At 42.5% G+C, this 27833-nt stretch overlaps 2 protein-coding genes and 1 long non-coding RNA gene across 17 annotated transcripts in view; 1 reads left to right on the top strand and 2 right to left on the bottom strand.

Moving 5' to 3' along the window:
* The window catches only part of RPS6KA6 (ribosomal protein S6 kinase A6), a 41916-nt gene extending 39196 nt beyond the window's left edge, over positions 1 to 2720 (bottom strand). Inside the window, exon 1 of one of the 2 annotated variants that reach the window (XM_027465063.3) lies at positions 2244 to 2720. In XM_027465063.3, the coding sequence (XP_027320864.3) occupies positions 2244 to 2705 (462 nt within the window). In that variant the 5' untranslated portion in view covers positions 2706 to 2720. Of the gene's footprint in view, positions 1 to 2224 lie in introns of both variants that reach the window. The other variant, XM_027465064.3, reaches the window with a different exon arrangement.
* On the top strand, positions 1288 to 24281 carry LOC119717803 (uncharacterized). Of its 9 annotated transcripts, none has more exons than XR_011811624.1 (5): positions 1288 to 1421; positions 3707 to 3882; positions 4909 to 4975; positions 7334 to 7478; positions 10924 to 12416. It is a non-coding gene; the product is annotated as an uncharacterized lncRNA (long non-coding RNA). The 9 variants fall into 9 exon arrangements; XR_011811629.1 differs by lacking the exon at positions 1288 to 1421 and adding an exon at positions 2658 to 3132 and having other exon boundaries at positions 3764 to 3882; XR_011811626.1 differs by lacking the exon at positions 1288 to 1421 and adding an exon at positions 2658 to 3132.
* The window catches only part of HDX (highly divergent homeobox), a 49770-nt gene continuing 42379 nt past the window's right edge, over positions 20443 to 27833 (bottom strand). For all 6 annotated transcript variants that reach the window (XR_011811622.1, XR_011811621.1, XM_021266825.4 and 3 more), the window contains one exon: positions 20443 to 27780. Coding sequence is in view for 4 of the 6 variants with exons in the window: in XM_021266825.4 (XP_021122500.1) it covers positions 27655 to 27780 (126 nt within the window). In the remaining 2 variants the exon portion in view is untranslated. The remainder of the gene's footprint in view (positions 27781 to 27833) is intronic.

Raw genomic sequence — 27833 nt, 5'->3', positions numbered from 1 at the left:
GAGAATTGTTTCGCCAATTTTTCCTCCTGTGGTACAACTAATGGACAAGAGCTCTAGTAAGTGCAAATAATTTAGTCTTTAAAACAGAAGACCGTCTCTTAGTTGACCATAGTTCCTGCAAGTGCAAGGTCACCTAGACCTATCAGATCATAAACACGGGGTTACATTAAGTATTATAAGCAATAATTTGTTCTATAAATGTTAAGTGAAGAATCTAAACTAAACCACCTCCCTTAGATCCCCTAAACCAACTGAATGTAAAATTTCCAATGAATACTACATCTCTCCCAACTCCACTTAGATGAAGGGTTACGACAATAGTATTTGCTAATGCAATTTGGGAACTTCACGGGCAACCTGAAGGAACTGTTTTTGGTATAAATGAAGTTTTAAAGGCTGCTAGCCAAACGTAACAAGGACATAACAAATGTGATGTCTCATTTTAATCAGAGCACAACTGAAACAGGTTTATGCAGACACTGTTAGGTAAGCAGTTCCTGTAGGGGCTTGAGGAAAGCACAATTTGAAGAGCAACTGTTGCTAATGGGGCTGTTCTGGACATCCATCCATTGCTCCACACCACCTTGGCTGGGTGAGCAGGACTGCGAAGCCAGGCTCCTACAGGAATGCATTGCCAAGCTCCCGGCTCTTCACAAACACCCACGGAGGCGTTGAAGATAACTCGGACGTCACCACAGTCAGCAGAACCACCTGTCTGAGCTTTGCGGTGCTGAAGCTATCACAGGTCCTCCTGCCAATCCTGCTGTCAATACAGTATTTATGGCAGAGACCATACACAGGAGCAGCATGAACACAACACGCTGAAAGTAGCACAAGCCATTTGCAGAGGGGTGTTTGCCCAGCCAAAAAATACCGTGAGCTGTGCAGCAACCACAAAGTTTTACATTTCAACTGCAACACTTTAACTGTGTGTGTTTTAAACCCTACCATATCGCAATACTCTTCAAGAATAGCTCAGTGGTGTCAAGAACATTCTCAGACATTCAGTAAGCTTCATACCTTAAGTACAGCGTGCTATTTTTACAAACCATAATAGCAACAAATAGGCTTTAATACTTCTGCTGACTTTTTAATCCTTACCTTTAGCTTCACTAACGTAATTAGGATTTCTCTATTATTAAGGTACATGAACTGCGTTAAGTATTAGACCATTAAGATACTTAAAGTGTAGCAGGCACGGTGTAGAAATGCATGTCCAGTAATTACAGGGCTTGGATGTGGAACTCTGTAGACACAGCAGCAGAGAATAAAAATAAATACAGAGTTTGAAATCCCATGGATTTATTCCTATTTTGAACTACTGTATGTTTCCTTTACGTGTACGTATCGACGTTATCAGAGAAGTAAACTTCACCAAGATCCTTCGCTGGCGATTATTTCATCCATCCCCAAACGTGCAGGTAGGCCAACCGGGTGCACTTTGTACACGGAGACGAATCTGCTGCAGCCTTCTCCGCTCCCGATAAGCAAACCCCACCGCATCCCAGCAAGCGAGTCCGACCAGTTCCCAGCAGCTTTATTTCGATAACATCTCCTGCGCGTCTAAACGCACCGAGGTGCAGCCTCCCCTTTTGTCACACCTACCGGCACCGGCTTGCGATTCAGCCGGGGAAAAGTTTCGGTGCTCCTGCGGAGCTATAACCCGGCACCCCAGCACCAGCAGCCGCCTGCTCGGCACCGCCTTGGGGGCAGAGGCAGGCACCGAGCGGTGCCCCGGAGCCTTCCCCCCGGTGCCCCCCGGGGTGTGCAGCGAGGAACCGGCTCCCGGTGCCCGCTGCCTGCCCGAGCTCCCGGCGGCACGGAGGCGATTTCGCACAACTTGCAGCAACTTTGCCGGGGCGGCTCAGGAGCTCGGGGGCCGCATTTTCACCCCGGGACCACGCAGCCCCAACCCCCCCCCCCCCCCCCCCCCCCCCAAGCTGCGAGCCGTGCCCGCATCCCCCCCCCCCCCCCCCAGCTTCGCCCCCGCCGCCGGGGCCGCGAGGAAGTGGCGTCGGCCGCGGGCGCCGGAGGAAGCCGCGGGGCCGGGCTCTGCCCCGGCGCGGGGGGGCGCGGCCGCCTGCCCTGCCCTACCCGAGGGGACCGGGGAGCGAGGAGGGGGCTCCCCGGGAGGCACCCCCGTGGGCAGGCGGCTCCCGTGGCCGGCGGGCAGGTGCCCTTGTACCGGGGGAGCCCCCGCGGCGCCGCCCCGCCCCGCACTGACCTCGCCGCCGCTCACGTACAGCTCCATTTTGTGGCGGGGCTCCGGCTCCTCCGCGTCCTCCAGCGGAGCGAACGGCACCATGGCCCGGCTCCGCGCCGCCGCTCTGCTCCCTACCGGGGGAGCCGCCACCGGCTGCTGCTGGGGCTGCTGCTGGTGGTAGTGGTGGTAATGGTGGTGGCGGTGCCGCTGCGCATTCCGCGGGGGCCGGGAGGCGGCGGAGCCCCCTGCCGCCGCCCACGCAGCGCAGCGCGGCGGGGCTCGGGCTCGGGCTCACGGCTGCGGCTGCTGCCGGCCGGCGGGGGCGGCTCCGCGCTGCGCTCCCCCGCGCACACCCCCCAACATGGCGGCCGACGGGGGCAGGGCCTGCGCCGCACGGGGGTGACGTCAGGGCGGGACGGAGAATCCCTGCACGGGGAGGGGAGGGAGGGGAGGTGACCGGGGAGGGGGGGTGCCCCTCTGCAGGGCGCCGTGGGTAGCGCATTGGGGACTGTGTGAGGCTGGGGGAGGAAGGGTGAAGTCCTGGGAGAGCGGCAGGAGGGTGTTTAAGGGATAATCAATCAGTTAATAAATAAATAAGCGCAAAGCTGCCGTCGCCTCAACGCAGCGAGGCTGCCCCCCGGCTGAGGGAGCCGCCGTCCCGCCTCGTGGTGGGGGCGGGCAGCACCTGAGGGGTCTGTGTGAGGATGGGGGAGAAGGAGCGAAGGCCTCGGAGAGCAGGAGGGCGTTTAAAAATAAATGAATACATCAATAAATAAATCAATAAATCAATAAGCACAAAGGTGCCGTCACCTCAGTGAGGCTGCCCCCGGCTGAGGGAGCCGCCGTCCCCTCAGCCCGCCCGCGCGACCCGGGGCGCCGTGAGCTCCCCTCACGAACGCCGGCGGAGCCTCCTGGGGCTCTGCTACCCGGTGAGGAGACTGAGGGAGAAAAGTTTTTCCCTGCGTCTATTTTTTACTTTTTTTTTTTTTTTTTGCAACTCGGGGGTGGCAGGATACGAAGGGGAGGCGGCTGCGAAGCGGGGAGCCGAGCAGCAGGACGAGCCGGGCCCGGGGGAGCCGCGCCGCCTCTCCCTGGTTACCGACCCGCGAGTGGGCGGCCGCCTTTGTTTCCAGGCACGGGCTTGGAGAGAAACGCCGCGGCATTTCCGAACCTGAGGGGGGAAATACAAGGCCAGGGGTGAGAAAATAATGTTTTCCCAGCACTGTTTGATGCTGGGAGCTGGAAAACATTCGACGGTACTACCGAAAACACGTAATTTTAAGGACAGAAAACTGCCTCACTGACACCGAGTATTTATTTAAGTGCCGCACGATCTCTCGGTGAGCCCTGCCCCTTAGATAAAGCTGGAAAAGGAAGTCTCAAACTGTTCTAAATTGCCAAATAATTTTGATGAAATTAGTATGATTTGAGGGAGCAAAATGGTACGCTCCGTAGTCCAGAATGCTGTTTTTTTAACTCAGAAGTCAATCGTTGGACAAACAGGTAGAAGATGCCTGGCTGCTGCCATCCTTGGTTAAATTTGGGCAACCTGTTCCACAGCGCTCACCGGTACAGTCCCCTGCCACCCAGCCTGCTGAAGAGTTGCCTGTTGTGGATGTGTCATTGCAGCAAGAGCCAGCTGGCATGTCAGCATTTCCATTGCAAACCTATTTTTAAAGGTCTGTAACTCAACCGTGGAAGACAAATGCTTTGGACTGAAACGGGGACTGTGTACCAGGAATGTTCTCCTACAGAAAATAAAAAGTATACGAGAAAATGCAGGACCAGAGTTACCACTTCGTAATATTGAGAGAGAATTTACATTCCAAATATAGAACTATTCAGGACAGGTCACTTGTAAACATTGTTTTTGTTGTAATAGGATAATGTGTACCCGGACCTCTTAGAGTAATCACGCAGCGGCAGAGCAGGTGAAAAGCTCCAGCTTCGTGAGCCTCTGGTTCACACACTGCCACCTACCCCAGTGCCTCTGCTCCTTGGTGTTACTGGTGTGTGTCCACAAGCAGCCAAAGGGGCAAAGCTTTTTATTTATTTATTTATTTTTCTTTGAGATTAAATATTCATGTACTTGAGCAGTGCCATGGAGCAGATCTTAATTTACATACAAAGGAAATCAACTGAGAAGTGACTTTTTGAAAGTGCTTGAGTGCTCAGCAAGAACCGGTGTTTAAAACTTGTGTTGCAGATGCCTCTCTGCATCTGAGTTTTTTTTAATGCTACAGAGGCTTTTCTTCAGTGTCTCAAACACTACAAGGATACAAATGATGGCCCTGCATCCCCAAAGTCCTAACACTATAATATATGAGAAGTTCAGAGTAAAGCAATGATTGAAGAAGTTGGCATTGTTACTCGTTTCTTGTCAAAGATTACAAGAGTGAAATTGTGATACAGGTAGATATAATAATGACTGATTCAGAAAAGTAATTTCAGAGTTTCTTTTGCTCTAGGTTTCACAACCAAAGAAACAAAAGATATTCATTTAAAAAGGCAGCAATATGTCACTGAAATTCAAAACTTGACAAGATCCAAACAGAAATTGGCTTTTATAGAGAAAGAAAACATCAAAAATATCATAGAAAGTCAATAAGATAGGAAGACCAAGGTCTTATGTCTTGGGTTTCAAACGAATATTTCAATTATATATATATATATATATATAAATGTTTTTTATACCTGTTTTTCAGAGTATCTCATCTCACCCGTGTCCATGACTGTATGGATATCAGATCTCCTTTGGTGTGCAATTTTCAGGTGAGGATATCAGATCTCATTTGGTGTGCAGTTCTCAGCTGAATATTTCTTGCATTCCAGAAGCTTAATTTGTTCAGCAAGTTCTGCTCATTATGTTCCACAGCATGTTGTTGTATGATCAGCATGACATTATAACCTTTTTTCCCTCTGCCAGGTACATTTATTAGATGAAGGTTTCAAAGTAACCAGTTTCTAAATATTTATTGATTTTAAAATTAATTCTATGACAAGGCAAAGTTGCTGAGAATACTCTTTTACCTACTCTACTAGGAAAGGAATTATAATAATAAACAGGATCTGCAGCCCAAATTCAGCCTGTTCAGTGTCAGTAACATGAGCTCTAATCATTCAGTTGTCCTTTTTGTAGACTTCACAACTGTGGCCAACTCACAGCATCCATGCGTAGCTTGCTCATTCAGTTTCTCTGAAAGTATCAGTCATACACTTGAGAATATGAAGAACAGATTATTTATGAGATAAAAATATCTCTGCAAATTTTCTGTGGATGATTCCTAGCAGTACTAGGAATATGCCTTCTCAGAGAAGCATATTATAGAGCTGCACTCCCTCCTAAGTTTTCTGTCAATCTGTGTCAACCTTGTCCCTAAACAGGATTATTTCAGAAGTATCCCACAACCTTTGCACTCATTCATCCAGTGAGTTTTCCGACAAAGGAAAAGGAAGAATACTATGATCAGGCCAGTTTCTTCTGTTCTCCTCCTCCCGCCAGTTACTGATACTGGAATCCGAACCATGCTAACCACGGCAGGTACAGCGCAGCTCCACCCTGGAAAGCAAAGCAGAAAAAAAAGCAGCATGGATATAGGATTACGTGAAGAGTATCTCATTCAGCAAGATCTTGGGAAGGAAACTATATAAAAATAAAAGTTTGAGCAAACTGCTCAAGTCAAGACTAAAGATTTATTTTGAATATACTACAATGGTAAAGCCCCTGAAAGGGAACAAATGCAAATTTAGTTTCTGTAGATTCCGTTCAAGGCAGGATGTGAGCTCTAGTATCGATTGTGGAGGTGGTCTAGGGGAGGATACAGTTAATTTCTTAGGGCAACTTTATTCAAATTCTGAATTATTTCACCTTTAATCTTTTGTACGATACAATTCAACAACACTTGCACTGTCTGAGCAGTACAACTCTTTCCTATTGTGTGGCTGAATTTACGTGGGTACAAAGCATGCTTCTATTAGCATGACTCGTTCTCATTCAAAAAGGAAAAAGAACTGTCCTGATGCACAGAAAATGTTTGGTTATGTGCTTGTGTCTACACCAGAACTGTTCCAGAGCAGAAACTGATGTACACAAGGGTCAGGCGGTCGGGAGGGTGGGCTCTCACACTGATGTAAGACAGTGCAGTGTTTTCATTCTCAGTCCAGGGTCACAGCTGTAGCTAGTAAGCTGTGCAGATACTTTATACGCAGTATAAATCGATCTGGTCTTAATAAAGCAAATATTACAGCAAGATTTTTGCAATTCTAGAAACTAATATAAAAATAATAATCCAACTAAATAGAAATGGTTAAGTTATGGAAGAGTATCCTAAGAAAATCTTCAATCGATACTGAGTTAGTCTTAACACGAAATAGCGATGTGAGAGTCTGTATCCCATCCTGATTATACTGATATTTAAAAAATGTGAATAAAGGCAAACTCATGTATGTATTTAGAGAACTGTGGTATAAAATATATTATAAACAGTTTTGTGTTGTTAAACAGTTCATTATGTAGTATGCCCCATCCTACTAAGGCAAGAGAAGTCAATTACGTGAAGAAACAGCAAGAAACATTTTTGTATTCATTTATGATTATATGAAGGACAAGTGAAGAGGCCCTTACTGAATTCCTTCTTCAGCATTATGATTATATTTTTCCATCTACATCTTTTGTACTTTTGTAGCAAGTTTTTAAAAAGCTTGTTTACGGATAAAAAAGCAGACCAATTTAAGAGATGACGCTCATAGTTCAATGCCTTGATAAAGATCCTTGATACTTGCTATTTCACTCTCACCATCAAAGCATCACGCTTTTCTCAGGCTATTACAGAATAGTAGCCAGCTAGCCCCAGAGGACAAATTTAGCAACAAGTTTTGCCACTTTCATCCGAAATGAGCTAAAGAAAGATCTCAGACAAGCAGAACACACAATGAATTTAATCTCTGCTGATCACGTTGCATCAAGAAAAGGGAGTAAAAACTATATAGGCACAGTGAGTGAAGCTCCTGCTAGATATTTTTATGCTTATCTCATTATTTTTATTTTTTTTCCACTTAAAACTTTGTACTTGTTCTTCATTTCAAAATGCATTTTGAATTCAAATATCCTACAACATAATATTTTTGCAGAACTGCATGAATGCTCCAGACCAGCCAACTTACACATCTCAGAAGTTGTATGCTATCAAACCAAAGCCTGCTTACAGTGAAGTTAAAGACCCAGCGTCCTGTCTCTGGCCAAGAAAGCAGATGCCAGACAGAAAATACGAACAGGGTAAGCAGTACATAACCATACTTTTCCAGAATTTATTTTCAGCCTCCAGCCATTCAGGTTTCCTGAGCCCTGGGTGGTGTCTTGTACTGAATAGTCTTGATGGATATTTCTTCCATGAATCTACCCAAACACTCTTGAATCTCTAAATTTTTAGCAGAGATAATATCTCACAAGTTCCACAACTATACCTTATTTCAGAGGCTCACTTTTAGCCTACCCCTTAGTTTTATCCAGTGTTCCCCAGCTGCACTTTGTAATAGGGATTAAGCAGCCTTTCCACATCAGTTGTGATTGTGTGTGTGTGGTGTATTTCCCACCTGCACCATGCTGTCATCCTCTTCTCTGTTTCCCAGGCTGAGATTCCTGGGCTGTTAAGTCAGTTGTGAATGAAGGGTGGAGAAATTCTAGTTTCTCTTTACATATTTTCACTAGCAATGTGGAAGTGAATATTAAATAGCTACCAATAGCGTGCATGAATTACAAAAGGAAAGGTAAGTAATGAGCAGTCATTAGCTATCGAAGTCCTTTGGGGAATGACAGGTGACTCAAAGCAAATTACAGGCTTACCACGAGAACTGGGTGGACAAGCAGCAATCTGGTAAGGAGGGAGTTTGTTTTGCATCCACAAGGACCATTGCAGAGATGGAGACTGAGGCTTTGTGTACAGTTTTGGAATCTGAGCTTGGAAAACCACAGCAGTGAACCACAGAAATACCCCAGCCTCCACCTAAAGTTTGCAGTGGAAAACCCAAAGGCCCAGCTTTATCAAATCTGGTTATAAGTGCTCATCAAACGAGAATTTCTTTGGTAGTCTAGTTCTGTTTCCAAAAGCTACAGAAGAAAAACAAAGCAACTATATTTTGCATATAAACATCTCAGCTGAGCTGAGCCAAACACAGGTCAAAAAAGAATTTAAATACTACAATCAGTTACCACCGCAGTCTGAACACACCAAGAAATAGCAAATTTACCATAAGCAACTGATTTTTTTTTTTTTTTGAAACTGAATCTCACATACAAATCTCATTTGCATTTTCCAAAACTTACTTCATTATTTTTCTTCAAACCTGTTTAATCCTTGAAACTGAAATGAAATCAGAGAAATCTGGCTAGAATTTGCTGTGAATTTTGCCTCAGAGCACAGAACAAACCATCATGATGTTCCAACATGCAAATGTATCAACAATGATGAATACTTAAGGAATTGATTGCATCTAAAATCATCATGATCTCAGTCTCCAGGGAAGTTTTTGTGACAGCAGGGGTGTTACTTTTGAAATGATACAGAGCCAAAGCTGTTGCCAGTCCCTAACTTTAGCTAGGAGCCCACATATCATGCCTCAAACTAGTATCCTAATCATCTCAGGTGAAAAATCTTCCCATTTTGGAAGATTATAATTAACTTCCTACTGAGCCATGCTTAGAAGAATGTCTCAACCTGCAAGATTAAATAGGGACTTAGTATCTGTCAGCAATCATTCAGCAGTAGCTGTTTGTGTCTTGCAGCATAAAGATACTGATTTAACATATTATATTTAGAAAATGTTTTCTCCTTATTGTGGAACAAAAGGACTTGACTGCATGAGTAATAGATGTATTACTGGGATACAGAGTAGGTCGCTGAATACCACTTCTGCCATATTAGTTGATGCCTTCAGATAATTGCTGTAACAGCAGGACTTTCAGAATCCCCGCTCCTGGCGAAAGAGAAATCACCATGCCTTCCCAACCCACTGATATTCTCTGAGTTTCTGTGGGTCAACATAACTCGGACTGATAGCTATTTTTTCTCTGCTGTTATCAAGGTTATTTCCAAGCCATCTTGACTTTGCTTCTGTTCCAATTAGGGCATGACTTGACTCATCAGTTCTTTATTTGGAACACACATCACATTTCTTCACTTCATCACTTTTCCTCCCAGTGAGGTCACTTGTTTGTGGCCATTCAATACTTCATTCAAGTACCGATTTCTCAATTTAATTCATTTTCATACAATCCAGTGCAGAGTCTTTCTTAAAGCCACAGTTCAGCCAAGTAGCTATTATGCAGAAGGATAACTTTGGGTTTAGCAGGATATAAACATACGGAAAAAGCTGAGGCCATTCTGAAATATGTTTCAGAACCAGTATCTGAAGCCCAAATTCTTTTTCCATTAAAAATGGTGCAAATTTTCATAATAATTTCAATGGGAACATGATCATTCTCTAAGTAATTGCTATCAGGAATTTAATTTAAACCTCATTTGACTGACATTTCTTGTTTGCAAGATAGCTATTTTAGGAACAATGTCTTGCTAGTATATCTCTCTTCATCTTAGTCATGACTGATAACAGAATAATCATCTCAACTACTTTCCTTTTCTTTTCCTGCATAATGGCTTCGCTGCATTTTCACATACCAAACACACAAGAATAGAAACAATTCGACAAATAACAGTATTATATGCAGATAAGCAGGTAAGTGAAGAGAAAGAACTTGCTTGAAACTATCCTGGCCTGGGTAACAGGCTGAGAACCCTTTGTAGTCACACATGGTTTGTTTAAAAGACTAAGGGAAGATGCAAGGTTGTCTCTGAAGCGTGCCTGTAACTCACATTACTCTAAACTGACGTTACATCCACGTATTAAATACAGAATTTCTGTGTACCGTAACTCCTCCCTGCTCTTTCCTCGTCTCTCTGATGTACCGTGTTGTTCTGCAAGAGTTAACTGTTCGGTCCTGCCAATGCTATCTGATAACAGGACACCATCAGCAAAGTCAGAACTATTTATCCCAGTCACATTGAGCTTTCCCAGGACGAATCTGAAGCAGCTATCACAATTGTAATTTATTTTTAAACAGTATATTTCATACAGGGAAATGCCACAAAAGGCTTCACCGTTCATTTCATTATCTTGTTTCTTCTACTGCTTTAATAAAAGACAGCGGTCATAGGGCAGCTGAATGCCAAGTTAAAAAAGAACATTACTTGTGACTGTTTCCAGTTCTTTGTAATATTTTCTCATTTGCCATAAATCTATGAGGACAAGAGATTACAGAGAGTTTTCAGCAAGTTGACTTTGACACGGAAAGAGCTGCTTCTCCTTTTAATGATGAGCTGTCACAGGCATCGATCAGCAGCCATGGCAGAACAGATGAAAGCAGTAAAAAATGACAGACAAACAGACTTCTTAACGATAAGGAAAAAATACAGTCCAAACCATCTGAGAGACAGATTCTCGTTGGCTTTAATGGGAGGACTGTTTCCTTTTTTTTTTTTTCTTTTTTTTTTTTTTTTTTTTTTTTAGTAAGCCTTGTGTATTGGCTTCAGTGAGAAATGGGAGCACTTAACAAAGGAAGCATCTAATAGAATGAGGTCAGACTTTTAAAGAATGGCTATTACCCAACAAAGCAGAACATCAGCAGGTCACTACAGAGTAAACAATAAATAACTTTCTATTAACAGGAAGAATAATGCGAGGAGGAGGTACCCAGAAAATCCTAATGAAGCTACAAAAGATCAGCTCCGGCCTGCCTTAAGTTCACAGCATTTCACCAGCTAGTGGTGCTTCAATGAGAACAAGCAAATTAGAATTAAGCCCTGTAGCTGATATGACAAGGCTAAAAAAAAAACAGCAGAAAGGAGCTGGATGTAGAGCCTTGCTGCCGAAGCACTGCTGTTACCCAGACAGTCTTAAAGGGAAAGGGGAAAAGGCAAAGGCTGTGTCAAAATTAAATTCTGTAGCAATGATCTGGCAACGTTATTTCTCTTTAAATTTCAGTAACTTCATAAACAGGCTTGCTCCTCTTCTAGCAGTGCAAGCAATATGTGATTACATTACTTTCTTGCAACAATAAAACCCCCGGTTTAAGTCTCTGCTGCACCCCAGGGAAGTGCTCTGGGGCTGGTTTTGCACCTTCTCCTCTTTTGATCTACATGGGTAGCTCGGCCGATCCTGACACCATCTCATAAACGGATGGATGCTTAAAACCCTAGAGTTTAGAAGCACGAGTGTATCTTATATCTGGGGAAATAAAATTGTATTTTTATTAAATGCTGGGCTTTTAAACTTGTAATTCTGAACATCAACATTTATCTAATAAAAGAAGAGCTGCTGGTATTTTTTCCTGTGACCAGCACAACCTAGCACCAGCTTTTGAAGGGCAGCGAAGGCAATGGAGCAGGACTCTTAGAAAGAGGAGGAACTGATTTCTTAATCCAAAAACTTAAAAAAAAAAAAAAAAAAAAAAAAGACTCACTTTTAAAATGTGTTAACTGTAATATAAAGAAAAAAAAAAGAAGAAAAGAAAGAAAGAATGCTGGGTTTGTGTGGGAAGGAAGCATATTTAAATCTGCAATGAATGATGTACCTTGTAATTATAGGAACCATTGAAAGAGATAGTCAGAATTAAAATGCTTTAAATATCCAGATTGAAATATTAATTTAAAAAATTTATGTATGTATAAATGCACACAAACAGAGGTAGATGACAAAGGGCTGAAGTTCAAATCAACTCAGGGAATGAAATCGGCCCCGTTAAGTGAAAGCTGAAGTCGCTGAGCTCAGCAGGAAGGGCTTTAGGAAGGATGTGGCTGGAGCAGCGATTCTGAAACTTGGGGTTTAATGGTAAATTAGGGTCTGTGGAGTACTGTAACTGCCTCCCAGCGATTCTTTTCTACAGCACATGAACTCTGAGAACTCTTAAAAATTAAATCAAAACACCCTTCTAAATTTTGAATTACCAAACAATGGGTGATTAAGCATAATTATTAAGCTTGCAGCAACAGAAGTAACATATTTCTTCTGTTATGACAAAGTTCTCACTGCTTAATGTGCTTTTATAAGACAGTTATAAAGTGTCTCATGGTATTACAGACATTTTACGTCCAGCTATTAATATTGCTTACTTAGCTCACGGGATGGTACATATTTTCACTCTGAGATTATTGTGTCTGTTTTACCAGCTACAGATAAACCCGTGTGCGCATTTAACACTGAGAAATGGCATTTTTCAAGCAAGGCGTATGCTTAGCTGAGCGCAGAACTGGCACAAGGCACCTGCAGAGGCATTACAAAGTTAGGATTTCAGTGGGACAAACGTGCTGGATTCTCTCTCTGTAGAGGAGAATATTTTGCCGTAAAGTTTTTCTCATAAAAGACTTTTCTTTCATAAAGCATCACGCTGAGTGCTCAGAATTTCCTTCCGACTCCCCTCGAGTCACGCTGACAGAGCTGCATAACCCACAGATCGACGCAGAAAGCCCAGGGGAAATGAAAATTGTCCTTCCTTGATTGTTCGACTGTTTGTTGAACATTAATCCAGCACTCCTGGCTTTTTCCAAAGTTGTTCTGAGACTCTGGGAATGCTTGTTTTAATGCTATTGACATGTCAAAGCGACACCTACATCTCATTATACTCTATACAGCTGGAAAAAAGAGAGATCACCTGCAAAACGCCTTGGCTGCTGAACCAGCATTTTACCAAACACTGCCTCCAAAGAGGGTGATTCACTCGCACAGGTTGGTGGTTCAGTCTGAACAGCACCTGCCAAAACTGCTGCCAATGCATTTCACTTCAGAATCGTTTAAATATTTGCGAGGAACAAGGGCTTCTCCATGGCATCAGCTTCTCCATGGCTTGGACACCTCCACCTCTCTCCTTTTCCCATCAGTGACATGAGGGACACTGGCCCAAATCCTGCCTGAGCAGCCCGCCGTGTTCACCACCTCAGTGGAGAGGTTTGAGAGGCATCATTTCGCTATCAAATCCTTCTCACTTTGGGAAGGGTTAATTTGGAGAACATTGCAGCTTCTTGCTCTGTGTGTGGGTGAGTGTGGGGGTTTCTGTTTTGTTTTTGAGCAGGAAATCATATTTTGAGCTTTTACTGAGGGCCTTAACCCCCCAAACGGCAAGCATGTTGATTGGCCCTAATGCAGTCCCAAGCTCTTCTGTGTTTTTTTCTCCATCCCACTCTCTATGTAAATCATCTTTCTTCTGCTTTGTCTCCGTAGCCTGCAATCCCTCTCAATTTTTGTTTTAATTTCTTATCGAGTGTACTGAAAATTATTAAGCACATTGAGTGCTACCGAGTCAGCTGTTTTGCCTCCAGACTGTCCATCTTTCAGCTGGCATCGATTTCACAGAGAGCTGCTAAAACCTTTTTGCATGGCCCTCCAGATTTCCTGAGAGATTCAAAGTCTTCAGGGACCTCGAGAGCTCCAGTCTGACACGTGGGTTATTATAATCCTGGGGTGGTGTATCCAGAAAGCTCTCAGAAACAGCATCTGGGCAAGGGCTGCTTCAGCCAGGCTGTTCCTCTGCTGCAGTCAGCATCACTCCCGACCAGCACCACACAACACTGCTCCACAGCTCCCAGCTGGTTCTTGCAAGAGCCCCTCAGAAGCTAAAATTCTGCCTTTTACTATAAATTTAAACACACATTTACAAGCTCTGATTATATTTGAATGACTAATACCTTGAAGGAGTCACCAAAGAGGTGTAAATTAAAGTTATCAGTTCAGATCTTGGACAGAGGCAGTTGGTACAACCCTGTTTATTTCCCAGCATGAGGTGAATCAGTTCAAGATCTTTCCTTAAACTAAGACGTACTTTTAGAAAAAACACTCATCATTTTGAAATTGTTAGGATATGGAAAACAATATGCAACCCAACATCAGCACCATGTAAGTGTACAAACAGCCTGTAAAACTCCTCCTGGTCAGGAGTTTTATTAACTGATCTAATTTCTTCTTTTAATTACTGTATTGCTTTTAATACAAATTATTACTTTGTGCACACATTTTATTTTTACATGTAATACAGTTCTAAAAGGTTTTATTTTTTTTCCCCTTATTGAGCCCCAAATCAACTGTTATTATGTCCCACTGATACACCTACAGGCCACGTCATCAAAGCAGCATGGACACAAACAGCACCAGGACTTGTACCGAGGATGCTGCACCTTCCTGGTGTGTGCCAGGCTGAATTTGTGCAGTCCTGGGTGACACGCTTATGTTCGGGTGGCTTCTCCAGCCATATTTCTATTTTACAGTGTGAATTTCACTTCAGCATCAGAACTGACTTGTCCATGTTTTCAGCAGTGCATTGGAGCATTTTGGTGTTACTCAATAGTTTTTCTTGCTCCATCTCAACAAGAAGTGCTGGTAAGGGACAGGCATCAGGTAATGGTTTTGCCTCTTAGCTGTTAAATGCTGACTGCTGCCTCTTTTGAAGGCAGCAGTGAAGATGATGCCCCCTGATTCCTTTTGCACATCTCCCCCAGTTTCTTCCCTTGCCCCGCTGCCGTAGCCCTTTGGTGCCACCCCAGAAAGGCAGATGGGAGAGGGAACAGCAGCAATGCCCAAGGTCAGCTCTGACCAAACCCCAGCAAGGAGGCTCCTGATGTTTGGTTCCAAGTTCCTGCCACTCTTTCTTTCTCCTCCGAGGTCTGTACATGTGTACTGCCGTCTGGTACATCTGCAGCCTTTCTCCATTTACCATGAACACAAAGCAAAGGCTTCACCTCCTTCGTGGTGCTCCATCTTTGCTGTCAGTAAGCTGCTCTTCCTTCCACAAGTCCATTCATGTACGCAAACCCTTTCTTAGACTGCATTTGCACGTCTCATGTAGTTGTTCTTTTTTTTAAAGGCTTCTCTTTCTCATTATGCATTTACACTGATGTCCATTGGTTAAATCTGGTTTTGTTACCCGCAGTTCCCAGCTGGTTTGGCTGTTTGCTTATGGTCCCTGTGTGGTCTCCTGCAGGTACTTACACCCAAGAGACAGATATGATGAGAATTTGAGTGATCTTGGAACCAGGCTTTAAATTCAAACCTAAATGACGATGGTCACAAGCCTTTGTTTTATCTCCATTCTTAATACACTTTACAACTTGTCTTTGCCTCAGAACAAGGGAGGAAAACTGCATTGCCTAAGCTTTGCTCATGCCAGACCTCAGGATTTCAACAAGGGCAGCTTGATGCCCTTGAGAATCACAAAGGTATGAGAATCACAAAGCCAGGAGGACAGGAAATCTCCCTTCCTCCAAACTGAACCTTGCTCCTGCATCAGCAGAGCCAGCTTGAGGAGTAATTGCATCCCCAAGACCAACAGCTACCACATCTAAACTGTTTTTGGCACCACATTTACGGAGGTGGGAGGCCATCCCATCACTGCTAGCAGCCCCTAGGAGAGCTGTGGTGGCCAGGCAGTGACAGGTGGGGAAGACAACGAGGGACCACAACGTTTCCCCCAGAAACAGCAAATAATACGGATCTTGCCGAGCTGGTCACTGCCCCTGTATTTTTAAGAAAAATCTGAAATTAATCTTTCATAACTGCATGTGGTCAGGATGTTAATTTGAGCTCTACCCAAGAACCAGAGTGCGGGAGATAAAGCAGCAACTCGAAGGCTGTGCTGAGATGTTGACGGAGCCGTGACTCACAGAGGTGCCACCCACCGAACCTCCAGCAGCCTCCTTGGATGAGAAGCAGCAGCTACACACGCTTCCCTTCCCCTGTATCCAGCTTCAATTCACACAGAGACCTATGAGTCTGTGTATATATATACACACACACACATTATACATCGACATTTAAATATAATATACTGCCAGAGTTATGATTTTTTAAATATCTGAAGGATGTGGTATCTTGGAAACCAATTGCTTCGAGCTGCCCAAATCAATTACAGAGTGAATCAACACATCGCCTCGGCGTGGGAGAAGCGAGCAGCCGGTGCTGCCGCCGGCCCCGTCCCGGGGGCTGCGGGGCTCTGGCAGCCCCTGGTGCCCCCGTTCCCCTGGTGCTGCACCCAGAGCACCAGCCACGGGGGATGCAGGCACGGAGCCAGCAGCTGCAGCAGGTTTTTGGGTGTCGTCCTCGGTGGCTTCTCCAGCAGGAAGGTGTAAGGGCCTCACGGCGGGAGCAAACCACGTACACAGCCTACAAAGGTGGCTTTAACTCTTCATGCCTGCACAGATTCGGATTCTTTCATTCCATTTTCAATCACTGTCTGTGTTTGATAGTTGAGCAATCAAACAAAAACAAACAAAAAGAGTGAGCAACATTTCCTTTTTATTTTTTTCTTCCTTTTTTTTTTTTTTTTTTTTCCCTACATATGCCATTTACACAAATAAACACTCTGAAAATTAAGTGGCGTGTTCATCCTGTTTCCCTATGAGGAAACAGACCATAGCAGGCATGAGTGAGCTCATGGCCCACTGATGGCAGCCAGAAATGACATTTGGATATTTCTGGTGTGGCTGTGACGTGTGAGGTGTGACGCAGGAGCGCACCCATCCATTTCTTGTGGCTCTCAGCTCAGCAAGGAGGCAAAAGACATGCTCCAAAGGGGCTTGCCCTGTGCACAGTGATGGTCACCAGCTCTTATTCTGATTCCCAGGTTCTCAGAATTTAGTGTAAAGGAGCACATTGAGCTGGTTATTGCAAATAAACTGGTCAGTGCTTGCTTTGGGAAGAGCAAGCAGTGGAAATCGCAGGGCTCCACTTCCCCGAGGGGTTACAAACCAGGTCCCTGTGCCAGGGGTCCGTGCACCCGGGGAGGGGAGAAAGAAGGGAGGGGGCTTGCCAGGGCACGGGGCAGGTTAACAGCGCACACAGACTGCTTAAATTTATGTTCAAACCCTGCTGCTTGCTCGTCCAAATTTCATGTGAGCAGTGAATACCATGATCCACAGATAAGAGCTGACCAAGTGCGTTCGTTTTGTTCCTCTCAGATCACTTTCGCTGCTTTGGCCAGCTCTGTGAAAATGCTGAAATCTTAAATAATGGTCCAAAAATGGGCTTATGTAGCTAGGGGAGTGTGGGTTGCTGAGAGAAGAGATTGCTGAGCTAAATATTTGGCAGAATTAAGAAAAGCAGGAAAGACATGTGGGCATAAAGAAATAATTCAATATTAAATTTCTGGCAGAATTCATAAAATCTGTTTATAGTTGAGATCACAGTGAGCCACTTACTTACTATTATTGGAAAGAAGGCCCAGCATCGGAGGGATTTTGCCTGCAATGGTTTTGCAAATATTAAAGAACAAAAGTATTAAGAGAACATTTAAATACAGGCAAATTCCCTGGCGGTCTCTGCGGTGAGAAGCTGCTCGCGGGTGCCGTGGCCATTCGGGACGTGCCCTCCTGGTGCTGTTTGCTGCTCTCGTGCTGCAGGCTCAGGTTGTCTTTGACCAGGGGGGTATTGCTGGTTGGGGTTTTTAATTCCGTTTTAAGTGCCTCCATATGGTTTTGTTCTTGATCTCCACCTCCGCCAGCTTTTTCTTAAGTCTTTCATGATTTCCCACTTTGCTCAGTCTCTTTTCATCCCCTGTGAAATAGGGAATAGCAAAAGGGGGATAGGGGAGCGCCTCTGCTCACTGCGTGCTGTGTGGCACGTCTGGGCGATCTGCTGGGGAATTATTTAAGCACCAGAGGAGAAGCAAGGAGGCAGCAGCCTGGGCAGGAGGATCACCTGCTGCTGGATTCACATGGATCCCACAGATGAAATCCTGGGAGTGATGCTGTGCGCTGGGATGGGGTTTACACACAGCACCACTCGCCCTGAAACCCTGCTTCCCTTCAGGAAGAGGCAGATGCCACAGCTGGCCTCCTGCCCGAATGCTAACAGTGCATTTTTGTTTCCAAGGCCTCCCAGGCCAAGCGACGGGGCTGGTTCAAGCAAGTGCCAGTACAGGATCCTCCCCTCTCCCCCATCCCTGCTCTGTGAGGCCAGCTGGACCCAAAACCCTGCTGAAGAAAGAGACCAGGAACAGACCTTTAACTGAAATTTCACATAAAACAGAGAAAACAGCTGCAGAAAGATAGGGACTAGGGAAAACTTCACTTTCAAAAATAAAATAAAATAAGATTTTCTCTTTTAGAAGAAAAAAATGCAGTTTAAAATTATTCCAGATTTTCAGTGCAAAGGAAAAAAAAAAATCTAAAAATTCAGATAAAATCACAGGTAAGGTCAGGATATTTTCAGTTCTCTTTGGCAGGAATAACAGCCTCCCTTTCTTCCTTGCCTCTTCCTCACTAAAATGAAACAAACAACAGCAAGTAAACAACCAGAAAACACTTTCTGATTATTTTTTTTCTCTTATGTGCTGCCTGTATGCAAGGCCAGGGAAGAGTTGCTGGGGAATATTTTGGACGTGGCTGAAGCTGCTGTACAAGAAGAACAAACAATTGTGTAGAAATCCTTGTACGCTCTGCTCGGCCACATCAGAAAGAGCAAACCCAGCACTGCCCACACCCACGTGAGTATTTTGGTTTTCCAGGCATCACCTCCTTCCAGAGCAGCTCCCCGGGCACCCTACGCCTGCCTCTTTCCTGGTGAAAAACCATCCCTCTGCTGGATGCCGGCTTTTGTGGAAGTTTTCCAGACCTTTTTCTTGAACAGTACCTGTACCTTACACACACAACTCCTCAGCACTCCTCAGATGACTGCAGCCAATATTTTATCTTCTTTCTGATAGCATTTCTTTTACAGGCGTTTGTTGCAGAAACACAACTGTTCTGACGGGGAAGCCTACACAATAGCTGGAAGGCTCAGCATCACATTGCAAGTCCCTGGATGCTTGCTTTCTGGGAAGAGTTTCCTTCAGGCTGGGACAGAGCCAGGAAATTTGGTTTACCTGATACACACACACGTTTGTTCTTAATGTGCTCAGGAAAAATACTGGTATCGAGACTTTAGATATTATCCTGAATGTCCTATTTAGTTACTACTTCTGTACTGCACTGGATTTCAAAATGTTGAAGCAGGACTGACTTGGTTAGGTTAACGCACAGGCTGAACTTCAGCAGGTGCCTATGAAAAATTAGAAACAGCCAAATCTGAAAGTATCCCGAAGGCTCCAGATCTCCACACCAAACCCTTTGCTCAATTCAGCTACACGCACGCGGTGCTGAGCAGAACGGCCACGGACAAACAGGGGCAGAGCTAAGGCTGCACATTCAGCCTGGTCTCGGTCTCCCGATTTTCAAATGCTTGATTCCTCACTTTAATACTGCATTTATTTTTCATTTACATTTTTAAGAGTTACTCGTGAAAAATAAAGTGAGGACAGCTCAAGGCATTTTTCCCCAATTACTGGTTTTTCGCCACCAGGTGGCAATGCAGCCACAGCCATCGCCTCTTTTCTTCCCCCCAAACATTCAATTTCAGTCACCTGCAAATTTGTTACTAAAGCTTTTGTCTGACATATTTGCTTCATCTTCATTTATTGCTTTTCTCTCTCAAACTTTTTAAATCTGCTCCTCATCCTTGTAGCCCCGTAACTGCACTCCGGCTGCCACCGGGAGCACCAGGCTGTGATGCTCGTGACCTCCACAGCTTTTCTGTGGGGGGGAAAGAACTGGAGCTGTGTGGATGCCCGAGGGTGTGTGGGGACATGGAGAGAGGAGAAATAATGACTGAAATACTTTTTCCCGAATGTCTAGACCAGAACAAGTTAGTCCTTCTAAAGCATGACTTAGCCCCCCTGTGCTACTGACAGGGGCTTATTTGCAATTTTCAATGTGAAGTTTTATCCTTGCAAAGGCCAGTTTTGGATGAACTCAGTTGATGTCAGACGACTGAGAATTTTACTTACACAGCCTCTGTAAATGAGCAGGGATCAGGCTCACACCTGCAGCCGCAGAGAGGTGAGCGTGTGCCTACCCAGCACAATGCACGCGTGTGCACGCAGCCACACTGCCACCTGGCAGCACTTCTGAACAGCAGCCCTCTCAAATAAGACTGTGAATCTATAAACTGATAGCGGTTAGCTGAATGGTTCACCACCCAACGTTAACCCACGGGAAGGGCTGTACCTTTCCAGGCCCTACCACATCCATCCCTCTTCATCTGGGCAACGCAGACCTACACACGGACATCCGGACTGAGTAAGGAATGAGGTTCCACGAACGCAGCATCCACTTTTATACACGTGAGTTTTTACAAGACAATAGGAAATATAGAAACTGAGAACTTCGTGTAGGAAAAGGAGTTAGTTAACCTTTATTTCATTTCTCCATAGTCCCAAACTTGACAGACGTAGAAAAATATCCTTGAGTCTAGTAGACAAATTTACCAATGCTAAATAGCCCTTTGCTCTGACCATTTGGGCCATCCTAGATACATTTGTACAAGCATTACTTCTTTTTTTTTTTTTTCAGTGAAAGGTTTTGCTAAACTATAAACAATAAGCTACAGAGAAAAAGCTTGTTCTATCAAAGCATGCATATGAAGATACCTTCCAAAACTTTACCGAAAAAAAAAAAAAAAAAAAAAAAAGGAAAAAAGCATCTTGACACACACCTGGAGGATAAAACATAAAACAATTTAGAATAATTTTAGGAAAAAAATAATAAAAATAAGTCAAAGCAAATTCTGTAAACCAGCTGTGGATAAGTTTAAATATCTATGGCACAACTTTTCACACACAAAAAAATAAAAAATAAAAAAAATAAGGCAAAGACCAACATTTTATATAAAAATAGCTGAGCAGGCTTCTAAAGAAGGAAATAAGCATTTCTCATGATGACTCTGTTAATACAGAATTATAAATACCCTTATATATACAGAACAAAAAATATATATAAATGAATGGAATATTTCACTAGGCATCCATCTCTCAAATAAGCCAAGATCATCCGTCCTGGACTATCGTGGAGGTACTTCAGTTTAGGATTTATAGTAGTTTCTTTGCTACACATACTGATACAAATAATAAAAACGCAATATAAATACTGATCTTTCACAGAGAGTCATTAATACACTCAGGTTACAAGGCTTGACAGATCGGCCCAAAAGGAAATGATGCTAGTTTTAAGCTGGTCAGTTATGTTAAGCTTTGTAAGCTGATGAAAAAATCCATGATACAGGATAACATTTAAACTCTGAGAAGTCAAACTAATACCTTTAGGGAAAGTAAAACAGAACCTATCATAGCAGAAGATTCATTACCTCTTCATAAATACAGCAGTTTGTTTATATGCCAAGAGCACTTAGAAATACCATTATTAGGGGCATTTTAATGCATTTCCAAGCCTAAAGTTACCGGTTTTGCAGAGCTGAACTCTAATCAATATTTGTATGGATGTATTTTACTCCTTTTTAACTTTTCAGAACTATGTAATCAATATAGTAAAACTTACAAAAATGAGAGCAAATCAAGTATATTTTAGATGAATTACATTAGTATTTTAAGTATCTTTGTAGGTGCTAATAGGTCGATCATGTTCATTCTATCTGTGCACATGATAATTATGCACACCTATATTCATATACACTCTCAGTAATTCTAAAAATTATAGAAATTACTTCCCATCAGAGAGCAAGATTTTCCCCAACATGATTTAGTGGAGTCTGACTTTATAAACTGTACGTCACAAAATCAGAGATAAAGCAGAAGTTCATATTATCCAAGGTGTTGAAATTTTTCTATTCTTTTATATATATATTTTAATAAAATCCCCAAGACCTTCATTGCTGCCATTCAGCTGAAATGCCTCCTTGTCTCATTCCCTCCCCAAAGCCACAGCTTGAAGAGGCTTGTTCGTTCTGTCCACCTCCCCCCATGTATTTTGTAGAGATAGATGGGATGGGGAAAATTATAGGGACTTTGTTACAAAACATGATCTACGTTTACATATAAGCCTTAGCTTGCTATTGACTCATTTTAACTTAACACTTGCTTACAAGCAAATCAAAATAGTTTCTACAAGACCTTTACACTTGTTGTTATGAAAAAAAAAAAAGATAATAGCTGGCACTAAAAGAAGAGAACATTCTTACGAAATACTTTATCTCAGAAAATGTAAAATCTTATTCCTTCTCATTACATTGCTGAGATGTGTTATTTGACTGATCTCTCTGATAAATTAATCTATGACGTATTAAGAAACATTACGACAATCATTTAGTACCAGAGCATTTCTAAGTATAATACCCATTTCTTACAACAGCTATACCAAAAATTGTACAGCTACAAAAATTTACTGTATCATCCTTGAACTTTTATATAAATATTTACTACTGTTAACATATGCTAATCTTTTTTTCCCCAGTATCACATTTTTATTATTTCCCTGTCCATAGACTGTTTAAGACAAGTACATAAAATATACTAAAATTACAAAAAAAAAAAAAAAAAAAAGACATATCACACAACTAAAAAACAAGCACAAAATTGAAGAATGTGTGTTGGAAATAATTTATTGCCTATAAAAACTTTTTTTTAATTCACATTTTCTGTGTGGTTTTAAAGGTGGTGTTATGTTTCAGAGGTAGTGTGTGTAAAATGCAATACAGAGTTTGAAAAGGTTTACTTAGTTCTGTCATACAGTAAAATGTTCACCAGAACCCAAGCACTGACCTGAAACCATTTTCCTTACAGAAACATTCTTAAGCATCATTTATTGAAGAGGATTGCTTATTTGTCTAAAAACAATAACAAACAACCACCACGAGCCCAAATTTCTGCCTCTGTTCTGTGTTGTCTTCTGACCAAAATGTCAGTCACTATCTTAGAGAGACAAATACTCTTTAGTCAAGAGTAAAAACCCTATTCTGCCGCAGAAAGCATTTTGTAGTACCTTTTTTTATTTATTTTTTGCTCGTAACTTTCCACATTTGGCCAATGTACTAACATATTAATTGGTCAGATAAATCAAACGCTGTAAACCAGCTCCTGTTTTCTCTGATAACTAGCTGGAGCTTTCTTACCACCCTCTAACTTTGGCCAGGCACCTCACAACTGATAACTTAAAGTGTTATGATTATTTTGGGGCAGAAAAGGCAGAGTCCTGAAATGCAAGTTGAGAGCTAGGCAGCTGCTAGCTCCTCCAACACGGAAAGCAGCCTTGGAATTCACGGGCTGACCTGAAGGATCTGGGCAGCAGGACTGGAGGTAGTAAATTACACTTTTGGTTGAAATATTACAAATTACTAATTCTTCATGTTTCAGATATTCTGTGTGCTATTCCATTTATGCATATTATTTTCTAATCTTATTCTATCAGTATCCTGAGACCAACAGTCAGCTATGACTATAGTACCTATGGAAAAGTTAGTGCTGTGCATTATCTTCTTTTTAATGTTACTAATACGGTAGTGCAATAGAGACCCCGAATCGGATAGCTGATGAATTTTAAGCAGTAATTTCCACAATAAAGGTGTGCATGATATGGTTGATTTGTCCTATCATTTCAGCTCTATAACCACAACTGTACATATTACTGTCCCCGTTTGGTTCATAGACCTGACAAACTGCTTCCCAAATTTAGAAAATGAGAAACTCAGAGGACTGCAAAGCCCATGATCTGCTTGTCATTTTCAGACTTTTTATTGCCTTAGCGAAAAAGACATACTTGGAAAGATTAAAGTGCAGTGCTGCTTCAAGAACCAAGTACTCAAGAAAATTGACACTTGTATGGTACATCTGTTCACCTACTTTTAAATCTGCCAAAATTAACCTATTAGAATATTTACTATTACTCCTGTTAGACCTATACACTTGACAGAAGCAACATCTGCAGGGAAATGAAAAGAGGCATAGCTTCAGGAAGCAGCTTTCTTAAGAATAAGTAAGCTTGCTAGCAAAGAAGTGCACTGCTCCTTAAGAAAGGAGAGCGCCCTGGTTCTGTTGTCAAGAGTCTGTTCTGAACTACCTTTTCCCACTTTGGTTTCTTCAGAAAGATTGGCCATTCAGATTCCAACAGACGCATTAGGAATAAACAACGCCTGCCAAGTCATCTTCCATGGACAAATGAGAGCTTCAGCAGCAAGACAACGAAAACATCAACACACAGCACTGCGGCTGCAGCAGTGATTCAACTTACAGATCCAAACCAGGGAAACAGCAAGGGGGACTTATTTCTTTCATCACGACACAACGCAACATTAGCTTTCTCTGCCATGGGAAGTCTGTGCTAATGCTGAACCAGCATTTAGTGAGTGCTTTGTGCTCGTCCTATGAGCAAATAAACACAAACCAAAATCCTAAATATGTCATGGGCCCAGAGAGCTCTCACTATCATTTTCCATCTCAGAATGAGATGAAGAACTCTCAGAAGAACTCTCAGAATGGAAATGAATAACCTGATGACTCCACAGCAGAACCTGATGCTTCTCAGCACAACTGCTAAGACAAAACTGGACAGGAATACGGATGGCAACAATTGCCAAATTCCATCCTCCTGTTCTAAGGTCCAGCTGAACTGATACAAGTTACCAGGATCTGGACGTAATCTGCGAATTTGAGGGGCACATTGAGTCTGTTAGGGACACAAACAAACAAAAAAAAAACCCAAATCACAAAGCCATAAAGCATGCGTGGCGCTAGTCTGATCTGCAGTACTCCGGGATGTGCTTTCTGTAACCCTGAAGGACCGCTGAGCTCTGTGTTAGCCTCAAAAGCAAGCGTCTTGCTTTTCAGCCACTGAACTGCAAAACTATTGTTGCTGCAACATTTTAAATAACCAGCAAGGGTAATATAGCAGTAAGCTTTTTGTTTTACCTATGACAGGAAATACATACTGATATTGGAAAAGGAGCACAGAACAGCTGTGCAGTATGATCTTGTCCAGTATTTCGTTACACAGGAACATAATTCATACCTCTTCCTCCGGAACAGCCTGTACATTGCCACATGTTTGTGACTACTTCACTGTGTTTTGTCTCGTCACCCTACAGAAAAAAAGGACCAAAGAACAACTTGTCCAAAGGGATGACACGGGTGGTGACTGCAGCTAGTACTTTAGCTGCACATCCTAAAGACGATTCCCACTTCCTTGAGAAAAGGGGCTTGTGTAATTGCTGGAATCTGACAGTAGTTCATTCAGAATTAATTCCTTCAATTTATTTGGCACATCAAATAAAAGCAAGACAGGGCAAATACCAGTTATTAGCAAGGAAAATTTTCTCGTATAAAGGTGGATAACTTAACTGACCACAAAATCGAGAACTCTCAGTAAGAGTTTCCTGCCCTTTGTCATGGGAATTTAAGCAAAAGCAGCAGGAAAACAGGGTCCAAATAGTGGCAGATCTCAGTACTATTTTTTCATTATTTCAGCAAAGCTCACAGGAAACAAGAGGCTTTATTGTCAGTGGCACAAATTTCCTATCTCAAGAGAACAGTAATAGAGAGCATTGTTAACTCAGTATAAAAAAACCCTTTGTAAAAGATTTTTTCCACAGTGAGCAGAATCACAGTTGAGCTCTATCTCACATTTGAAGGGTAGTATTGTGGTCTTTGCTCACGAACCTTAATTAATTTTAGATTGGTGATCATTTCAGCAGGGATGTAAAATATGGTTCCTCCTTCGAGCAAGGATATGAGGATGTTTCTGCCAGCCAGGATGGGATATTTCAAGCTCAGGTAGTGAGAGGGTGAACAACGTGCCCCTTACACACTGCTTACGCAGAGCGCCTTCTCTCCCTCATGGGCTACTATTTTGAGTTTTATTATCTCAACTCAAGTACAGGCCCAACTGCATCCCAGCATCCTTTTTTGGGGTTACTCTGTATAATAGATGGCAAGAGGTCTTTTGAGGACCAAATACTAACTGAATTGTATAGTAATCAGAACTGTGAAACCTTTTCTGTTTTTTTTTTTTTTTTTTTTCCTCTAAAAACCTTTTGAAACTGCTACTATCCTTTATGCAACTGGCATTTAACAGTACAAACTCCCCATGTCCAAGGACAACATGGAAACAGAACAAAAGAAAAGAAAAAAAACAGAGCTCACTACAGATACTAAGAAGAGAAAATCTGCCAAAGTAATTAGGGAGGACCAGGATCAGACTGAAAACAAAATGAAGCTGATGAGTTAATCCCAGTATTAAATAAAAAACTGTTTTTGTCCCCACTCCCACCCAGCCAACACTCTTGAATTTTCTGAGCTACACCTAGGACCTACCACTGAAATTAATGGGATTACTTACTGTACTGCATGAATAGGGATTCATCAGACTAAATTATTACTTGATGTAAGGTATGTTTCAAAAATGCTTGCTGAGGAATATTCAGATTAGAAATTATAGAGCATTAATAATAGGAGCATGCACCTACATGCCCCGCTAAGTTTATCTAAATGTGTCTGCACATCCACTTGCAGATGAGTGAAGGGATTCAATGTGGATGACAGCTGGGAAAGGAAGAATTCATTTCAGTCACTGCCTGCAATCATGCTCACATTTTAGAAATGGCAACGGTAACAGGGCACTTGCCAAAAAATTCATCAGACAGGGACACTTCTAAAACAGGTCACATGAAGATCTGCAATGCTCAGTTCCAAATACTTAAATGCCTTTCAGGACACAATGACAGCTGTGGATTTAAGACACTCTCTTGAAAAATGGAGTAAAGTTTGTTGAAAAATAAGTAAACGATACTTAAAAACAATGAACATTACCATTCAGACCTGGACAAAGAAAATCTGTAAGTACATTCATAAACCCCAAGCAGTAGTGTAAACATATCTAAACCCATTGCTATTGTGGCAATATCAGAAAGTCACATTCCACAGCTCTCAGGTTTCCCACAATCTAATTTGTTACAACACGTATGGACTGCTTCTGTACATTAATAATTTATTGATGATAATTCAAATTATTCAGTTAGGCTTTCCAAGTGTTTTCAGCTATTTTGGTCAGAAAATAGAAGATTCAATAATCTGAAGTCATGTAATGAAGAACACTTTAGTTTAATTTCAGATTTTCAAAGGGTTCAAGCACAACTCGAAAAAAAAAATCATTATTTTATTTGGATTCCCAATTTTTAGTCCGCCTACCTGAGTAAAAATGGAGAAAAATATAAAACTGGGACTGGTGAGCAACTCTGAAAAATTAGCTGTCTGTATAGTAGGATATTTGTTTTCCATTCTTGGATCCCTGCTCAAAAGGACTTTGCTACAGAGCAAGTGTTATTCTGGAAAGTCAGAAGTTATCCTAATCAAGGCCAAACTGCTAAAAGTGAAGCATTTCCTCACACGCTTCTTTCGTTTAGCAAAAACAACACTTGAAATTTCTTGACACTGCAAACTGCAGCCATTACGTACTACAGGCATCCTTCAGGCAGGTCTACTTCACCTTGGGCTTTCTGTTTTGGACTGAAGAACAGTGGATAGCAAAACGCTGTTCTCTTGAAACCTACATGTTACACAGGGTTTCTTTTTGTCAGTTAAAAATAATTGAAAAAAATAATCACAAACTGTCTGAGGCATTTTTCTCCGATAAAGACGACAAGCTGAATGAGGTATCATCAGGCTCTGGGGACGTGTGATTGAAATCCATTTCTTCTAATTCAGGAGGTAAGTCTGAGAGCAGTGCCTACAATTTAAGAAATATTACAATGCAGTATTAGGTATCTGTTTTATATCAGC

Source organism: Anas platyrhynchos, chromosome 10 (assembly GCF_047663525.1).
Source record: "Anas platyrhynchos isolate ZD024472 breed Pekin duck chromosome 10, IASCAAS_PekinDuck_T2T, whole genome shotgun sequence".
In the NCBI taxonomy this organism is placed as follows: Eukaryota; Metazoa; Chordata; class Aves; order Anseriformes; family Anatidae; genus Anas; species Anas platyrhynchos.
The sequence above is the reverse complement of the archived record's forward strand: the minus strand, read 5'-3'. Positions and strand labels throughout refer to the sequence as shown.